Genomic DNA, 18,495 nt, shown 5'->3' with positions numbered 1-18,495 from the left:
TATATTGTTTTATTGCCCATCTTCTAAGTATAAATGAAGTGCATAAGACAAATAGTGGTTTTAAAACAGTAGCTTTGACTTGATGATTTCTGTTGATACATTTAAGATCAGTTCCTGAATGGGGTGGTGATATTAAAATACGAGTTGACTTGATTTCATGGTGTATATACTCGTGTGTAGTGTAAACATGTGGCTATGTGTGTTTGGGCTAAAAAGTTTAATGATACTGTGTATGTCTGTGCAGGAGTTTTCATGGGGACCAAATTTAGACAGTGTAGAACTGCTTTGGCCAGGTGGACCTGTCCTCACACTGATACCAGCCCTGCAAACAACTCTGGCACAGAGTATAGCAGGAATATCTAAACCAAGGAATCTTGATAAAGGTCAGACTCTGAAATTATTATTATATTTTATAAGAATACTACATCATATTTTCTTCATTTTAAAATACCGACATTGCCTTCATTGCAGTGTACATGTAACATTTGTGTGTCTCTGTTTTTGAAGGCTTACAGCATTGCATCCACAAGAGAGGGCATGGTGTGCTCTTAGCCACGTGTCAAAATGCCCGGCAAGAAAGATCCCAAGAAGGACACAAAGAAGGGTGGAAAGCCTGAACCAGAGAAAAAGAAAGAGGAGGAAAAGAAAGGGAAGGATGACAAAAAGGGAGGAAAAGATGATAAGAAAGCCACTAAGGACGATAAGAAAGGTGGAAAGGATGATAAGAAAGGAGGGAAAGATGACAAGAAAGGGGGGAAGAAGGGAAAAGAGGTGCCATCCAAGGGGAAGGATGATGGAAAGAAAGGAAAAGATAAAGGGAAGGGTAAGAAGGAGGAGTCTGAGGAGGAAGAGGATGAGCTCTTGAGTGATGAGGAAGAGGATGAAGAGTTGAGTGAAGAAGAGGATGATGAGGAAGAAGACTCAGAGGATGACAGGAGAGGGAGGGGCAGAGGAGGCAAAGGTGCCAAGGGAAAGAAAGGGGGCAAGTCTAGACGTGGTGACTACTCGGACGAGGATGAAGAGGATGAAGATGAAGATGAGGACGACGAGGATGAAGATGATTACAACAGAAAAAAGAAATCGAAAGATAGAGGAGGGAAATCTGATGCTGATGCGAAAAAGAAGAAAGGCAAAAAGAAAGAGGAAGCTCCGCAGCTTCCAATTAAGGAAATCCCAAAGAAAGGTCTAAAGAACATGTCCAGGATGTTCATGAAGTTTTCTGGTTTCAAGCGGCGCAGGAACAGCAGAAAGAAGCTCAAGAGTACGTCCCGTTTGTTCCTGGGGTTGGGGAAGAGAAGAACCCGACTTGCCAAGAAGAAACGCCGCAAGTCAATGCTGAAGAACACCTCTCGATTCATGATGAGGTTTAAGGCCAGCAAAAAGAGGAAAAAGGAGAAAGAGCAAGCAGCGGCAAATGGTGGGAAGAAGCCAACTTATATGCTGCTTCGCCTGGGCGGAGGAGATAAATCAAATGAGAAGAAGGGGGGCTTCTTTAAAGGCTTATTTAAAAAAAAGGATGGTGACGGGTCTCCTGATGAGTTCAAGAACAGAAGTCTCTTGCTGGGTAAGGTTGCAGCAGCAACTAACTGGCTGACCAAACGTTTCCTGTCAACTAAAATGGGAGGAAATTCAGAGCACCGTGGTTGGGGGGGACGTAGAGCGAATAGCCGACATGCCAGCTCTAGACGATATCCCCATGGTTACCAAAATGATGGTTATGAACATGGGGATGAGGCTTACGGATACAACCAGGGACATTCAATTGGCCAGAAAGGTTATGGGGACTATTATGATGGTTATGGGGGTTATGGAGATGAGGCAGCTGCAGCATACGGAGACCAAGGTCAGATCGATTACTATGACAATGGGGCAGGGGTAGCAGACCATCAGGACTTGGGTTACTATGAGGAAGATGTTCTTTATGATCCCACTACCGAATATTATGAAGAAGGCCTTTACAATGAGGGCATGGAGGACTACTACAACCCTTATCCCTCTGCCCAAGGCCATTACAACCAGGAAGCTGATCCCTATGGTTACCAGCAACAACAGACAATGGCTATGTATGGTGATGAGGTTGTGGACTATTATGCGCCAATGGGTGATCACATGTATGGAGGAGCAGTAGATGGATTCCTCGACCCTCAGACTCAGGGTTTTTATGATGAAAATGGTCAAGGAGTTTTCTACGATGATGGACAAGGAGACTATTATGACAATGGACATGCAGGTTATTATGAGAACCCCTACACAGCAACTATGGGGATGCAAGGGGGTTTTCAACCAGACCACCAACTTAGCTTTACTGATGCTGGCATGCCCTATCAGGACTACAGCTCTCAACAGGCAATGGGTTTCCCACCAGTAGGCCAGCAGGTCTTCAGAGGACAGGGGATGAATCAGGTGCAGGGCCTGCCCGGGGACCAGTATGCAGACCAGATGGCTCAATATGGGAATGATGTCGGTGGACTTCAGGGAGGGGAGATTGCATTCAGAGTTCCCAGACCTCAAGTACGCCTTTTTGGTAAAGAGCGTCTGGAAGTGCCCCTGCCCCCTCCCCCTACTTTGCCACCTGATCCGGAATTTGAAGACATGTCAGAAATCCAATATGAAGACCAGATTCCTCTTGCTCCAGGTCAACTCGGTGACATGATGTCATTACGGCCACAAATGGCAATGTCGCCGCAGCAACAAATGATGATGTCTGCTCAAGATCACATGATGATGGCCCCACAGATAATGTCACAGCAGCAACCGATGATGATGCAACAAGAACAGAACATGTCCCCCCAAATGAGATCACAGATGATGTCACCACAGCCACAGATGATGTCACCACAGTCACAGATGATGTTACCACAGCAGCAGATGATGCCACAACAAATTATATCCCCACAAGAACAGATGATGTCACAGCAAATGATGTCACCACAAGAACAGATGATGTCACAGCAAATGATGTCACCACAAGAACAGATGATGTCACAGCAAATGATGTCACCACAAGAACAGATGATGTTACCACAGCAAATGATGTCACCACAAGAACAGATGATGTTACCACAGCAAATGATGACCCCACAAGAACAGATGATGTCACAGCAAATGATGTCCCCACAAGAACAGATGATGCAAATGATGTCACCACAAGAACAGATGATGTCACAGCAAATGATGCTGCCGCAGCAACAGGTGGCTTCTCAGTTGATTTCACCACAGGTAATTTGCTTTTGTCTGTTTTGTCACTGGTTTTGGAAAACCTTACTCTGTCTTGCTAGAGGGTTATAGATGGGAAAACTTTCAGCCTGAGCCCTGTTTCGATGAAGGGTGAACTTGTGAAAATTTCTACTGTGCTTTCGAGAGCAGATAGTAGGTCAATCTAAAAATATACTGTAGCTTAAGAGATAAGATACATGTGTTACTTGTCTGTAATGAGTCGTGTAGTATTACATTGTTTGTCATAAACAAAACAGGTTTAGTGACTCAATTGTAGGATGATTTAACTTTTCATTATAATACAGTGTTTTGTAGTAACTGTAGTAACTTTTCTAGGTTTTTTGTAGTATTAAAAAATGTAAATAGAGACAACATAACATCCCACCTAAAGTAAAGCCAAAGCATCTCTTTCGTCCCCCTTGTGGCTGGCTGAAGTATAGGTCATACATTCCTCCTCCAACATTTTACATTTTTAGATACCTTTCTGTCATTTTTAGGTAGTTGTTATCACACCGAAGCATGTTCTATCTCATTTTCACCAAATGTGTTGCTTCCTTAACTTCTTTTATTTCTGTTATCTTTTTCAATCAGCAGATGATATCAGATCCAATGATGATGCCACAACAGCAGGGCTATGGCCCACCATTAATCCCTACTCCAACTGCCATGATTATTAAACAAGCAAGTATGTCCCCTCGTCCTGCACGCCATATGCAACCCTCTCCGACTCCATCCCGCCGCTCTGTCATGATGCCACGCCACCCCTCTGCCATGCCTTCACCTGTGCCCTCTCCTATGCTTCGACGTAGACGAAGCCCCTCTCCACAACCCTCCATGAGGAGTGGGTTCATAAGTGCTCAAAGACCCCCCTCTGTTATGTCAAGACAGATCTCACCTCCTGTATCTCCCATGGCGTCCCCCCTTGCTCACCGTAGAATGCAGCCTCAGAGATCACCTTCTCCTCCAGCTCGGGGACCCTTAGCCCCTCATTCTCCTCATGCTTCTTTGATACAGCGAAGTCCTACAACCTCAGCAAGAGTATCAATGAGGCAACGTTCTCCACCTTCCTCACCACGTGCTTCCATGAGGAGACGCAGTCCCCCAGCCTCACCCACTGCCGCTCGCAGTCCATTTGGGCAGAGGAGGATGCATGGGCCACCCTCTGCTCCACTCTCCCCTGGTCATGTATCTCCCCCTCTCTCTCCACAGCTCAGCAGGAGACCATCTCCCTCTCCATCTCATCGCAGTTTATCCCCTGCAGGGCACCGTCCAGCCCCATCCTCCCCCACCCTTTCTCGCCGCTCAACTCGGCTGCTCAGAGACCCCACCCCCTTACCCAGGCCCAGGATGGGGGGAAATGTTCCTTTAGGTACTGTCAGACCCTCCCCTATGGGTCTCAGAGGGCGTCCAGTGCCCCCACCCACCCAAAATGTGCGTCCATTCCGCGCTTCCTCTATGAGGAGCAATAGGTCCTCTGTTCTCACAGTAGACTCCCTCCACTCTTCCCCTTTCCACTCCCCTCACATGGTCCACCGTGCTCCCCTCGGGAGGAGAGAATCTGGTCGGTTTCCTCCTCGCCCTATAGCTCGAGGACGTCCCCTTATGCAGCCTATGAGAAGGATGCCTCCTGCTTCTCCTCAACTGTCTCTGAAACACCATCCTGCATCCCCACGCCTCTCTCCTCGACTCTCCCGTCAGCCCTCTCCCCTCCTGCCTCCTCGAGCTTCCCATCCACCTGTTTATGCACCAGAAGCATACGTGTCTGACCCATATGCTGATCCTTACGCTGATCAGCTTGTTGCTCCCTCTTCTCCCAGGCTATCTAATGCTTTGCAGAATCAGGCCATCCGGCAGGCGTCTTTTTATTCACCCCTTGGCCCAGAGGTGGTAGGCATGGGTGAAATGGCTCCTGAACATGAAGAACCTTATTATCCCTCATCCCCTACCTTATCTGGTGCAATGCAAATCCAGGCCATTCGGGATGCATCCTATGTTTCCTCACTGCAGAGACCAATGTCACCTTATGAGCAGCCTATGGCTCCCTCATCTCCCACGCTGTCTGGGGCACTGCAGAATCAGGTTCTACGAGATTCATCCTATGTTTCTCCTTTACAAAGACCAATGTCCCATTATGAACAACCCATACCACCTTCTTCTCCAATGCTCTCTGGAGCTCTGCAGAATCGGGCAGTGAGAGATGCATCTTATGTGTCTACCCTTCAGAGGCCTCAGTCCCCATATGCTGGATCTGTGCCTTCATCTCCAATGCTCTCTGGAGCTCTGCAGAATCGGGCGGTGAGAGATGCATCCTATGTGTCTACCCTTCAGAGGCCTCAGTCTCCATATGCTGGATCTGTGCCTTCATCTCCAATGCTCTCTGGAGCCATGAGACATGGTCAGGCACTGAGGGGTGTAGCTTCTTATCAGACTCCACAGCTTCGTTCACCATATGGGCCTACTGTCGTTACCCCATACGATTATATCTCTGAGCCTGGCCCAGCACCATTGCTCCATGATGCCCTGCAGAACCGAGCTGAGTTGCAAAGTGTTTCATCTTTACGATCACCAATGATGCCACGCCGAAATCCTTATGCCCCGGCTGGGCCTCACGTCCACAGTGCATTACAGCAGAACCTTAACCTCCGCCAAGCATCTTATCAGACACCTATGCAGCTCAGACGGTCCCCTTATGGGCCCCCACCACCTTCTTCGCCAATGCTGGGAAGTGCCCTGCAAAACCCACAGATGATGCAGGCATCGTACCGCCTGCCAGACGGAACCTTGGTGTCACCATATGCAAATTCACGTTCCTCCCCTTTGCTTGGCAATGCTTTGCAAAACCAACAAGTCCGTGGCGCCTCATACACATTGCCCGATGGATCAGTTATCAGGGTAGGTAGAAAAGGAACATCTCAAAGGGAAACCTGAGATGTATTTTATGTTTGTGTTCATACAGTACAAAGATAACAAATTGCATTATTATTGTTGTACTCTCCTATCACTCCCATCCACACAGGACCCACGTGTGCCCCAGAAGCCCATGTCTCCTAACCTTTCCAGAGCTCTTCAGAACCAGGATCTCAAGACTGCTTCATATACTCTCCCTGATGGCACCATTATAGACCCCAGACAGCAAGTAATCCATGACTCTTTATCTTTGAATTAAATTGAATTTTAATGAAATAACATATTTTCTTCTAATTACATTTTATCAGCTAAAGTTAAAGTAATGTCTATGTTGTGCAGCAATCTATCTCCCCAAACCTGGCTAAGGCCCTGACCAACCCAGCTCTGCGTGAAGCCTCTTACTCTCTTCCTGATGGCACCATCGTGATTGACCCCAGGAAACCAAAGTCCCCGAACCTGTCAGCCGCACTTCAGAACCCGTACCTGAAAAGCGCATCGTACATGCTGCCAGATGGCACTATCATCATTGATCCACGGAAACCTGTCTCTCCAAACCTGTCCAATGCTCTTCAAAACTCTATGCTGCGAGACGCAGCCTTCAAATTGCCAGAAGGAATTCATGACCCTAATATACCCTTAACACCACACCTGACCAAGGTTAGCTATAGATACAGACTCTTTGGGTTTGTTTTTTGTGTGTTTTACATTTTGTGTGATTTGATCTATAACTCCTGTCATCCATACAGTAATAATGGTAGAGAATGGTACAGTTTTCACAAATCTAAAATCATTTCTCCAAATTTATAGAGCTCTTTGTATTTTGTGGATAATAATTGCTAATCATACACACTTATCTGTTAATTAATACATAAATTAGAAAATCCTGGTGGCTGTGGCTCCTCAAGTCCACATTCTTCCAAAATATTGAATTGCAAATTGCCCCTGGTGGGTGAATGGGAGAATTTAGCTGTAAAGTGCATATAGTGGTCAATAAGACTAGAAAAGTTTAACCTCTCTTGCTTCCTTTTAATGAAACCTGCTACTGTAATATTTAGGCTCTCAACAACCCTGCCTTGAAAGGAGCTTCATACACGCTCCCAGATGGAACTATTATAGTGGATCCAAGGAAACCAAAGAGCCCCAATCTGATGGCTGCCCTGCAGAACCCCTATCTAAAGGGTCTCTCATATACCCTGCCTGACGGAACCATCATTATAGACCCACGGAAACCCGTTGCCCCTGACCTGTCTAAGGTGTGTATCAACTTATCTTCCTTTCAACTTAGCTGCTTCCTGTACCTGCTTTTAATTTCTAGTTTTTTTCAAATCCAGTCCACATGTGTTTAAAAGTCAAACCTTTTCGACATTATTTTGAATAATACTATATGATGAAAATAATTTGTGTTATTTAGTTGCATGTAACTGTAACTTAACCTGCAGGCTCTTTTGAACGAGAACCTTCGAAACGCATCATACCAGCTCCGTGACGGTTCCCTGGTTATCCCCGGCCAGAAGCCCAACCTTGCAGGTGCCCTGAGGCAAAACAAGGCACTTCGATCTACAGGTCTCTATCATCTGTCAGAAAACTCTGCACTGTCAGGCGTCCCTAAACCCACCCCTCCCAACCTCTCCTCTGTGCTGAAGAACGAGGAACTCCGTGGTGTCAGTTACAGGTAGGGAACTGCACTATTAATGGGCACTGGGACAGAGGATGACATCACAGAGAAAACTCCAGTGTGTGTTGCTGAAGTCAATCTGTTGAATGTTTTCTTGTTTCTGCATTTAAACATGAAACGAGAGTGTGTTATTTAGTTTGTATTCAATTATTTGTTCTCTCATCACTACTTTCATATTGGCTCCTGACACAGTGAATAATTTAGGCAGGTGACAACAAAGCAAATGAAGCAGTGCATGAATACAGAAAAGTCTCTGATTAACAGAAAGTATTTATCCTGAAGCAAGGACTTTTACACCTCGGTATAATAAAATCCATCACAAGCTTTTAACTTGTTCGAAAAGATTTTGTTCCTCAGGGGAAGGTCCTGTGATGGAAACACCCTAAATGTAGAAACTTAAATTGTCATTTATATTACCATAACAGATTTCCCTAAAAGTCAAAGTCATGTCTTGCTCCATGTTTTGAAACCCTGTGTTACATGATGTTTATTGATGAGAGCCTTTGTTTGCCACCCAGGCTGCCGGATCGATCTCTTCTCACGCGACGGTTCCACAACCCCAGTCTGTCTGACGCCATCCAAAACCAGAATCTTCGCTATGCGTCATACAGGGTCCCAACAGGCCTGCAGGGTGAGGATAACCGCTACGCTGTGATTCCTCCCTATGGGCCACACTCAGGCCACTGGGCCAGGAATACCCGAGGAGGTGGAGGGGAGGGAGGGGAAGACATTTGGGCAGCTGAGAGGGTTTTACCACATGGGACAGTCCAGAATCTGACAAAGTGGGCCATGTACAAAGAAGACGGAGTGCTGGAAGGATATTTCCCCACATCTCGATTTTTGGACGGACAGCAGGACCCAGACTGGACTCCTGACAGAGATAGAGCACCTGGTCAAAGCTGGTATGACAAGGTAGGTCAAGTTTTTTTTTATGATTCCTTGTGACAAACGACAAAGGAGGTGAACGGCCCTTAAACATTTTCCTGCATAGTTCACTAACAACAATATTCAAATGTCTGCATAGTTTAAATTCGCTCTGCATCAAGCGATGACAATGTCCCTCAAGCTTTGACAATGTTGCATGACAGTATTGGAATAATTACATAGCAATATGTTCGTGTGCCCAGATCTTCTCCATCCTGAGCATGCCCACAACAGGCCACAGGGTGAAGAACTGGGCAGAGGGAATGGAGGACATGACACAGCTGCCGTAAGCACAAACCAGTATTACCAAACAGCCTCACAGCTGGTCATGTCTCGTGTCACACTCTTCTTCAAAACATTTTGTTGCTGCAGAGTCAAGTTGACAGAAATCCTGAATATAAAGTTCGTTAAAATTATAACGTGTAACAATTCCTTATTAAAATGTCCGAAAACAACTAGATCCATGTTATATATTATTGTATTTGTTGACTTTTATACTTGCACTGCCAAAAAATGTTTTCAACGATGTTCACGTATAGAGAAATCCACAATTTCTATTCAGGATAACAGGACGTTTTATTGTGGTCACCTTTCAATCGCGTCATATTCACTTTACCCACGACTGCCTCTACTCTAACTTCCGGGGCAAACAACATATGAAGAAGGAAAACGTGAATAAAATTTGAATCCATTATCCCGTCCATGAACATTATTTGAGCCTGAGTCACCTCTGGTAGATTTTAATTGGCAATGGTGGTGAAGACAACAGCTTTCATAATCCCACGCTGCTTCAAGTAAAAACTTCCCCTGTGTGACTCATAACGTCCCATCGTTTTACCAGTTTTCTCTGAGAAAGTCATTGAGTGACATTGAAGCATAATTAATTTTGCAAAATCAAAGCAAGTGTGGGAATTCTGCTCCAGTGTGACAATATGTGCTCTGTGAATGTGTGTGTGTGTTTAATTTCCTCATTGTTTGATTTCAGTGAGCTGAATGAGACCACAGTTCTGATGAACCTGAAGAAGCGCTACGACCAGGAACTCGTTTATGTATACCTCATTTCCAAAATGCAAATTGGATAACAAATATCATCAAATGTCACGGTCAGCTACCTCCACTCATCCGTTCTCCTTTTGTCTCCCTCTGTTTTCCTCCTCCACACAGACGTACATAGGCAGCATCCTTGTGTCTGTCAATCCTTACAAGTTGCTGAACGTTTACGGCACAGACGTGGTGCTTCAGTATGAAGGCCGCGGCCTGGGCGACAACCCTCCGTAAGACCTAAGAGTGTGTTTGTGTGTGTGTGTGTGTGTGTTTGTTACCTAATCTGTTTACTCTGTCAAATTATGCGGGTTAATCAAAAGTAAGTCGATACATTTTGAGGTAATGTCATATTTTAAGGTCGGAGTTCAGGAAGTAAATTAATGTCAATTAAACTCAATGTTATCTTCTGTGTTGTCATGGCTACGGAGGACGGTGATGGATGTGTGTGTTTGTTCATGAGCAGGAAAGGTCTTGTGGGTTTTGATAAAATCGTGTGGAAAGTCATGAGAAACTGCTTTTCAGAAAATTAATTCAACTTTGCAGCAAAGATAAATAATTCAACAACACGGTGGTAAAATTACGACAAATCTTAAATTGTTCTGAAATTGATTCACCATCATAGGAAATCATATAATAAGTGATGAAAATTACATCATACACAAATCAAAACGGCTTTTTTTCAGGGTAACTCTGCAGCTCATAGGACAAGACATGAAGCTTATATCGATCGAATCATTTATGATCATTTGGCAACAAGGTGCAGTGGTTAGAACTGCTGGTTCACAGCAAGACGGTTCCTGGTTTGAATCCCAGTTCAGCTGGTGTTTGTATGTTCTCCCCGTGTCTGTGTGGCTTTTCCCCGGGTGCTCCATCCCCCTCCCAGAGTCCACAGAGTTAACTGGAGACTCTAAACTGTCCGTCGGGGTGAATGGTTGTCTGTCTTGGCTGATAACCAAGTCAGTGTCACTTGGGATTTACTCCAGCCCCTATGCAACCCTCAAGCGATTGGTTTTTACTACTATGTGAGTTTTTAAAAAGAGGGAGAAAGAAACACAGTTTGAACATTATTGTCCCATTAAAATAACAAATGTAGAGGAGTGTTAAACCCCTGGTAGATTTATGAGCCCTCTCAGTGCTTTCTGCCTCTGAGAGGAGTAGATAATTTAAACTCTCTAACCTTTAACTGAAACCTCTGAGACTCCGAGCTCCTGTGATTACACTGTTGTACTACATCTGTCTACATGTGTCGTAAGCTGCGCTCTGAGATGCAGTATGGTGGTAAATGGAGTAAATGCCAGCACTCTCAGGTGTTAGTGAGAGGCTCCTGTGTCACCGATGTTGGTTGGTTGCCAAGGGAGAGTTTGGTTATGATTTCACCACCACTTCACATCTACACACACACACACACACACACATATGAACACCCAAATGCTTTTATTAATTGAAAATGTGTTGTTGTGTTGCAGTCATCTTTTTGCCATTGCTAACCTCTCATACACCAACATGATGGATGCCAAAAAGGACCAGTGTATCGTGATCAGGTACAAAATGACGTTTAGTATATTTTTGAAATATGTATTTAAAAAAAAACAATGATAAAAAATAATACGTGCTATAAAATACTCGGACGTTTCGAACTGTTTCTGTTATGACAGCGGAGAAAGCGGGTCAGGAAAGACAGAAGCTACAAAACTAATCCTGCGTTACTTGACAGCCATACATCACAAACGCAACATCACACAACAGGTAGATATATACGTTTTATTATGTTTATATACATATGTACCTTTAAGTACATACATGCTAATACAACATGTTCACTGTGGTCATTTAATCTAACTTTGTTTTCCCTCCTTCTCCCTTGTTTTCTGTCCTTTACCATCAGATAGAGGTAAAGTGTTCCTCCTCTTGTTTTTCCTCTGCTGACGCGATGAGCATCCCTCTTAACCACGGTAACCACAGTAACGGTGTCTGTCTCTGGGTGATTGGTCAGATCCTGGAGGCCATGCCCCTGTTGGAATCTTTTGGGAATGCCAAAACAGTGCGCAACGACAACTCTTCACGCTTTGGCAAATACACTCAGATCTACATGGAGGAGTAAGTGATGACAACTTAACAAGAACAGAACAACAGTGTTGAGATGTCGGCGCCACAAAAGTAAAGCATCTAGAGCTCGTTTCATTCTTCCTGAAACTAAATTCTATGTTCAAACATATTTAACAAAAATGAAAATGTCCAGAAAGTGTGTTGATGAATGTGTTACCGTGTCTTTGCTTTGGTTTGAAATATAACTAGTAGTGAATATGCTAACATGTCCCAGTAACACAGAGCCGTGACAGAGAGCTGAGCACATTACACTTACATGACCTGTTACTTAACTCGGACGTGTGTGTGCCTGCCTGCGTGTCATCTACCAGGGGTGTAATCAGTGGTGCCATAACGTCTCAGTACCTGTTGGAGAAGTCTCGCATTGTCTTTCAGGTGAAAAACACACACACACACACACACACACACACACACACAGCGGGTCAGGTGGAGTCTTCTTACATCTGAGTCACCGTGAGAAAGATGAGATTGTAGCAGGAGACAGCACGAGAGATGTCAAACATGCTGCTCTTCATCTGTGCCTATATTCATCAGCCATTCATTTTCTATTGTAACATCACGTCAGGAAATCTTCCACCACAGATCTAAATCGAAGAGTATATGTGCGTGTGCATGTGCGTGTGTGTGTGTGTGTGTGTTTGTGTTCATGCACAGGCCAAATCAGAGAGGAACTACCACATCTTCTACGAGATGTTAGCTGGTCTTCCTCCCCATGAGAAGACCTCGCTGTATCTGCAGGAAGCTGAGACTTACTACTATCTGAATCAGGTACACACACACACACAAATGGAGAAATTCACACACACACACACGCAGGACGCGGTTAAGGAGGGGTCACTGCAATCAATTTAACAGTCGCACTAACAAATGAGATGTCAATTTCTTTAAAATGTGTCATTTATTCTGCAGCGTGATTAATGGCACGAGCATTAAACTCACTGTTGTGGCTAAATACAGAGTGAGTAACCTGTGAGTGGAGGTTCAGGTATGTTGAATGATAAATGCAATTAGCTGTTTTTTCAAATGTTGTATAAATAGCTGTGAGTAGTTGAAGGGGATTTTCATGTGAGTAATAAAACAAATCAAAGAAAAGAAACAAAGATGAAAAGAGTAAGTCTTTAGGAACTGCAGACGTCCATCACTCTGATCCACACGGAAATGTCTCAGCAACTATTGACCATTAAATGTTTTTGCGACTGTCTGTGGTACCTGTAGATATTTGTTGGCGTTTAGTGCGATGTCTCTGCAGTTACTGGATTGAATGCTTTGATAATTCTTTAACTTTTCATCACGAAGCCTCATCCTTTCCACTTTCAGTCCAATTACCTGCAAAGCTCAGCTGTGTGTCGATGTTTAGTGCTTATTAGCAAAATGCTGAACTAAAATTGTGAATACTATACGAGTTAGATTCATGAATCATCTTGCAGCCCCCTCAGATTTAACTTGCGTACTTTGAGAGCCTCAGGTTGCTTTACGGACAATTTCTCCCATTAAGACACTGACTCATGGATATTTAACCAATTCTCAGGTTTCTGTTCTGTCTCTGAAGCCTCTTCCAGCTCTCCTGGCTTCATTCGTACCACTTCATGACACCTTAAGAAACACTACACAACATACTTTTCATACTCAGATCCTTAGCTGTTCAGATTTTCATCAATGTGAGTTTGTGGTTACTGCTACCTGCAACTGGGGCGTAGTTTGCCGGTTGGTTGCTCTGTTTGTCAGCAGGATCACACTCCACAAAACAAATGTCCATGAAACTTGATGGACTGGATGGATGGGACATGGGCCAAGAACGAAGCAATTTAATGTTAATGCAGATTAAAATCAGACACATTTAGGGAACTGAGTGTTAAGTTTGATTAAATGACAGGGGACTGTGGTTTGCCCTCTACCGATGCCATCCTAGTTTAATGAATATCTTAGCAGCTAAAAAAGTTACGCCTCCCTGTCATTGGTTGAAAGTGTTGCATCTCTACATTGCATTTCTACCTCACTGCAGCGAGGTGAGACTTTAAACTTCTGAATGTTCACATAAACAAGAGTTTCAGCTCCTGATAAGTCGCTCTTTAATTAGAGCAGTGATTAATTGTGCTCAGGGTAAGTATGTGTTTGCTGATAATGGTGCATGTGTGTGTGTGTGTGTGTGTGTGTGTGTGTGTGTGTGTGTGTGTGTGTAAAGGGAGGGGATTGTACCATAGAGGGGAAGGATGACGGAGAGGACTTCAGGCGTCTGCTGAGTGCCATGGACACACTGCATTTCACCCCAGAGGAGCAAACCGGCATCTACAGACTGCTGTCCTCTGTTCTTCATCTGGGGAACGTTTACTTCCAGCCACACCAGGTCTGTCTGTAACACACACACGCACAGAGACACACACACACTTTGATTATTACCATCATTGATCAACTTTATTATCATTTTCCCTCAGCTGCAAAAAAAAAATACATTTATGCAAGTGTGTGTGTGTGTGTGTGTGTGTGTGTGGGGGGGTGTGCGTCCCTGCAGGCTGAGGGTCAGAAGGTTGCGTCTGTGGTGAGTGGGCAGGAGATCAGGGTTGTGGCTGAGCTGCTGCAGATCTCACCCGACGGCCTGCAGAAATCTGTCACCTTCAAGCTGACAGTGAGGAGAACTCACTTCACATTAAAATGCACATTCGTTATAGACATCAGGAATCTGAATACAGCAGTTAAGGAGATGATGTTGTCTGACCACAGGTGTGTTTGACTCCTAGGATACAGTGCGAGAGAAGATCTACACCCCGCTCACAGTGGAGAGTGCTGTGGATGCCAGGTGAATAAAAGTCTGAATGTAATATCTGTTAAATTCAATCATTTCCCCAAGAATATCGGTCTGACTGTCCTGTTTGAGATTTTTTTGATTTCCTAATTTTTTTTCACTCCTCTCTAAAGTCGTACCAGGAGAATACTAGAGATAGTGAACAATCTTTGATATCCTCCTCCAATGTTTGGTGGAGGCATGTGAGGACAAAGGACGTCAGGGCTGGGGGAAAGATTTTTCAGATGTCCTCTGTTTCCATAGGAACCAGGCTTTCTGTTTCCATAGAAACCTTATTGTGTGTTTTTCACAGAGATGCTGTTGCCAAGATCCTGTATTCGCTACTGTTTAGTTGGCTGACAGAGCGCATCAACGGACGGGTCTACCCTCGCAACGAAGCCCTCTCCATCTCCATATTGGACATATATGGATTTGAGGTCACGCTGAAACACGATGCCGCTCAATGATGTTTCGCAGCTGATGCATCTGAGCTGACGTATGTTTAACCCACACAAACAACCCCACGACATGTCCGCTCTTTGCCCTGCAGGAGCTACAGGTGAACAGTTTTGAGCAGTTGTGCATCAACTACGCCAACGAAACTTTGCAGTTCTTTTTCAACAGGGTCGTCTTCCAGGAGGAGCAGGTCAGCAAAACTACAAGTTTATTTTTTTCTCACACGTTTCCTTAACGAGGAATTATTGGGTGATTTGTGTATCAAAAGATGTCCAGACCCTTAAATTAGATTTTAAAAGAAGCAAATATAGTGAAACTGCACATTTAAATACAGTTATTCAGCATTTTATGCATATATAAATATATATATGTGTGTCTAAGAGGTCTTCCTATCAGCTTTTTAAATGTGCGCATGTCCGTGACTAATACTTCCGACAGAGAAAGTATGACTGTGACAGCGGAGCGTCGAGATGAAATGAGAGGTCATTACGAGTACCAATTCATCCTTGTAGTCGAGATTAATTTCTTTTAAAGCCCCAGTAAAAGTAAGTTGCTTCCGTCAGTTTCCTCAGCTCAGCATTTGATTATTTGTACAAAAAAAAAAAAATGAAGACACATTAGCGCCTCAAGCGAAAGCTGTGCACTCCCACTGCAGAGCTCCTCAGTGTCTGTACGCTGACTTCAACACACAAAGCAGAAGTCAGAGAGCGGCACATCACAGCTTATATCAGTAATACATATGAAATAAATGGTATTAAAGGTCAAGGATAGGAGGGTTAGTGTTGTGTGATGGATCACTACAGGTGACTGTGTTTAAATAGGTTCTCAGATTGTTGAAGTAACCTGGAGTCTCTCTAAATGAAACCCTTGACTAAATGGTTATATCCAATTTTCTTTTTCACACCTGAAAGTCATAACCAGTGTTCTTTTCCTTGGCTTTCTGTTTGAACCGATCCATTTATTTAATTTCATCGCCACTGTAAAATAATCACAGTACAGTATCACTACTTGATTCGTACAGAGACCGCCTCTTTTGATTATATGGACTGTATTTTGTTCCGAACCGTGGCGTGAGGAAACTTTCTGAAAAGTCTGAAGGTCCAGACTAAACTAGTTTGGTGTGAAATTGTAAATTGAAGCCTTATGAGGCCTGAAAAGATTTAATAAAGTCAAAAGACAAACAGCCTCTTTTGTGACCTGACATGTCCTGCATCTCAGAAAAGCTTTATTGGACCCACTAGGTCGTTAAAACTCACAAAGCATAGCACGTCTAAATGAAGTGAAAAACCAACAGTGGAGTTGGAAGAGTTTTTTTTTTTTATAAACCAACCTGATGAACTCTTGTGCTGTGTGTAGGAGGAGTACATGCGGGAGCAGATCGAGTGGCAGCAGAAGCCTTTTAGCCACAACCAGGCCTGTCTTGACCTCATTGCTGCTAAGCCTCATGGGATACTGCGGATACTGGACGACCAGTGCGGTTTCCCTCAGGTACCTGTTAAACTGAACTTCTTGTTGTTTTTTTTTTTAAAAAGATATAGATGCATGGTGAGTGCACAAGAGATCCACTGAGCTGAGACACTGGCACTTAGAAGAGTGTCACTATTTGAGCATCGTGGGGGGAAAACAAAGACGACGGCCGATTCATGGTTCAAATAATTCCTCAGTTTTCAGAAGAAATTGATTTTGGAAAAAGAAAAAAAAAAAAAAAAAAGCCTCTCACATATTGGATTTCCCATAAACCAGGGGACTGAAGCGTATTGTAGCCAGTTCCGATCAATACAAAACTATCCCACATGAACACTTAATTGCCAACCTGCTGCTGCCATTATTCCTGGGGCTCCTAACGCGCGGAGCAGACCGAGCTCAGATAAACGCGTTACGGAGCGTCTCCGATGCTCAAAGTGAAATATGAACACGACGCTACACGGGTAACTGACTGAGGCAATCTGCTCGACACACATGGGCAACATGTGTTTGTGCTGTGGAGATTTATTTTTCCATGGCTCGGCAGCCGTTGACTGTCTCCATCCATCGCTAGGCAACAGACCACACCTTCCTTCAGAAGTGCCACTATCACCATGGAAACAACCCGCTGTATGCCAGGCCAAAGATGCCACTGCCAGAGTTCACCCTGAAACACTACGCTGGGAGAGTCACCTATCAGGTTCATTCTCTTTCCTTCTTTCCGTCTTACTTGTTCATTCGCTCTGTTTTTTTCTTGCTTTTTTCTTTTATACAAATTGACTCTTATTGCACCTTTTTGTCAACTTATTTCATAAACATATATTTCATGGTTGGTGGCGCAGGTGACTAAATTCTTGGATAAGAACTTCGACATGGTCCGTCAGGATGTTTTAGACCTCTTCACCCAGAGCAGGAACAAAGTGAGACTTGCAAACACAGACTTTCTATTATCACATTCCCCGACATACTAATCAGTAACCGTAGGTGGTCAGGCGGTTGACCTGTTGCTAATTACTTTATGTGTGTATACAGATGGTGTCCAGCCTCTTCCTGAAGCACTCAGAGTCTGTGTCTCAGCAGCGGTCGAATGGTCGACGCAGCAGCGCGGCGCGGCGCTATCAAGCCAACACGGTCAGTGCGAAGTTTCAGAGCAGCCTGCAGGAGCTGCTGGAGAAGATGGAAAGGTTCGCACGAAAACACCTCTCACTTAATCTGAAGGAAACCGCTCACACGTCTTTGTACCATAATTAGTAAAGTCACATAATTGCCAGGCATACAAATTGTATTCACGCATCTGTGACTCACGATAATGAGTCGCACTGTAAGCGTCTAAAATTCATTGCGAGATAGAGAGTGTATGAAATGATGGAGGGAGTGAAACAGGGAGCGATCTCTTCCACGGCCCAAATCAATGACACATGTAATATTATGGGCTTGTGCCTAAAACTGACAATAAAATCTGAGCCATTGGTTTTGCATTAGCGTTCAGGGATCAACTTTGGCAACGTTAAAATCATCCAGTGTCACTGTTCAGAGGAGCCATTTCTCTCGGGCAGATAAATTTCATTTGCTTGATTTGAGCTCAGTCACACAAGAACTCCGGAGATCGGTTCACATGTGCCCTGCGTTTTCATTCTCCTGCTCAGAACGTTGGTTTTACTTCAGTTCCTTCCTGTTTGACAGATGACTTCCTGTTACACAAGACAAATATACTCACTCTTTCATCAAACTGTTTTCCATCCATTCGCTCTCATCCATCTGTGACAGGTGTAACCCTTATTTTGTGCGATGCATCAAGCCAAACCATCATAAGGTATATCTGCAAGTTGGATGGTGTGCGCAGGTTCTGCGGTGATTATTTGCATTTTGATTTTTATGCAGCTCATGCGTGTTATTATGTGTGTGTGTGTGTGTGTGTGTGTGT

The 18,495-nt window shown here is 44.2% G+C and overlaps 1 protein-coding gene across 1 annotated transcript in view; it reads left to right on the top strand.

Annotated features, from left to right (window-relative positions):
* The first annotated feature begins 245 nt into the window (after positions 1–245).
* Positions 246–18,495, top strand: part of myo15ab (myosin XVAb) — a 40,434-nt gene continuing 22,184 nt past the window's right edge. Inside the window, exons 1-27 of the mRNA XM_069529336.1 lie at positions 246–383; positions 508–3,219; positions 3,808–6,108; positions 6,233–6,352; positions 6,463–6,780; positions 7,179–7,376; positions 7,563–7,795; positions 8,317–8,710; positions 8,926–9,008; positions 9,708–9,771; positions 9,887–9,996; positions 11,233–11,307; positions 11,422–11,512; positions 11,652–11,657; positions 11,760–11,863; positions 12,184–12,247; positions 12,527–12,640; positions 14,055–14,216; positions 14,382–14,495; positions 14,608–14,666; positions 14,965–15,088; positions 15,202–15,297; positions 16,464–16,595; positions 17,146–17,271; positions 17,414–17,491; positions 17,604–17,755; positions 18,339–18,384. Coding sequence (XP_069385437.1) covers positions 565–3,219; positions 3,808–6,108; positions 6,233–6,352; positions 6,463–6,780; positions 7,179–7,376; positions 7,563–7,795; positions 8,317–8,710; positions 8,926–9,008; positions 9,708–9,771; positions 9,887–9,996; positions 11,233–11,307; positions 11,422–11,512; positions 11,652–11,657; positions 11,760–11,863; positions 12,184–12,247; positions 12,527–12,640; positions 14,055–14,216; positions 14,382–14,495; positions 14,608–14,666; positions 14,965–15,088; positions 15,202–15,297; positions 16,464–16,595; positions 17,146–17,271; positions 17,414–17,491; positions 17,604–17,755; positions 18,339–18,384 — 8,019 coding nt within the window. The 5' untranslated portion in view covers positions 246–383; positions 508–564. The remainder of the gene's footprint in view (positions 384–507; positions 3,220–3,807; positions 6,109–6,232; positions 6,353–6,462; positions 6,781–7,178; positions 7,377–7,562; positions 7,796–8,316; positions 8,711–8,925; positions 9,009–9,707; positions 9,772–9,886; positions 9,997–11,232; positions 11,308–11,421; positions 11,513–11,651; positions 11,658–11,759; positions 11,864–12,183; positions 12,248–12,526; positions 12,641–14,054; positions 14,217–14,381; positions 14,496–14,607; positions 14,667–14,964; positions 15,089–15,201; positions 15,298–16,463; positions 16,596–17,145; positions 17,272–17,413; positions 17,492–17,603; positions 17,756–18,338; positions 18,385–18,495) is intronic.

Source organism: Paralichthys olivaceus, chromosome 8 (genome assembly GCF_024713975.1).
Source record: "Paralichthys olivaceus isolate ysfri-2021 chromosome 8, ASM2471397v2, whole genome shotgun sequence".
Lineage (NCBI taxonomy): Eukaryota > Metazoa > Chordata > Actinopteri > Pleuronectiformes > Paralichthyidae > Paralichthys > Paralichthys olivaceus.
The sequence above is the reverse complement of the archived record's forward strand: the minus strand, read 5'-3'. Positions and strand labels throughout refer to the sequence as shown.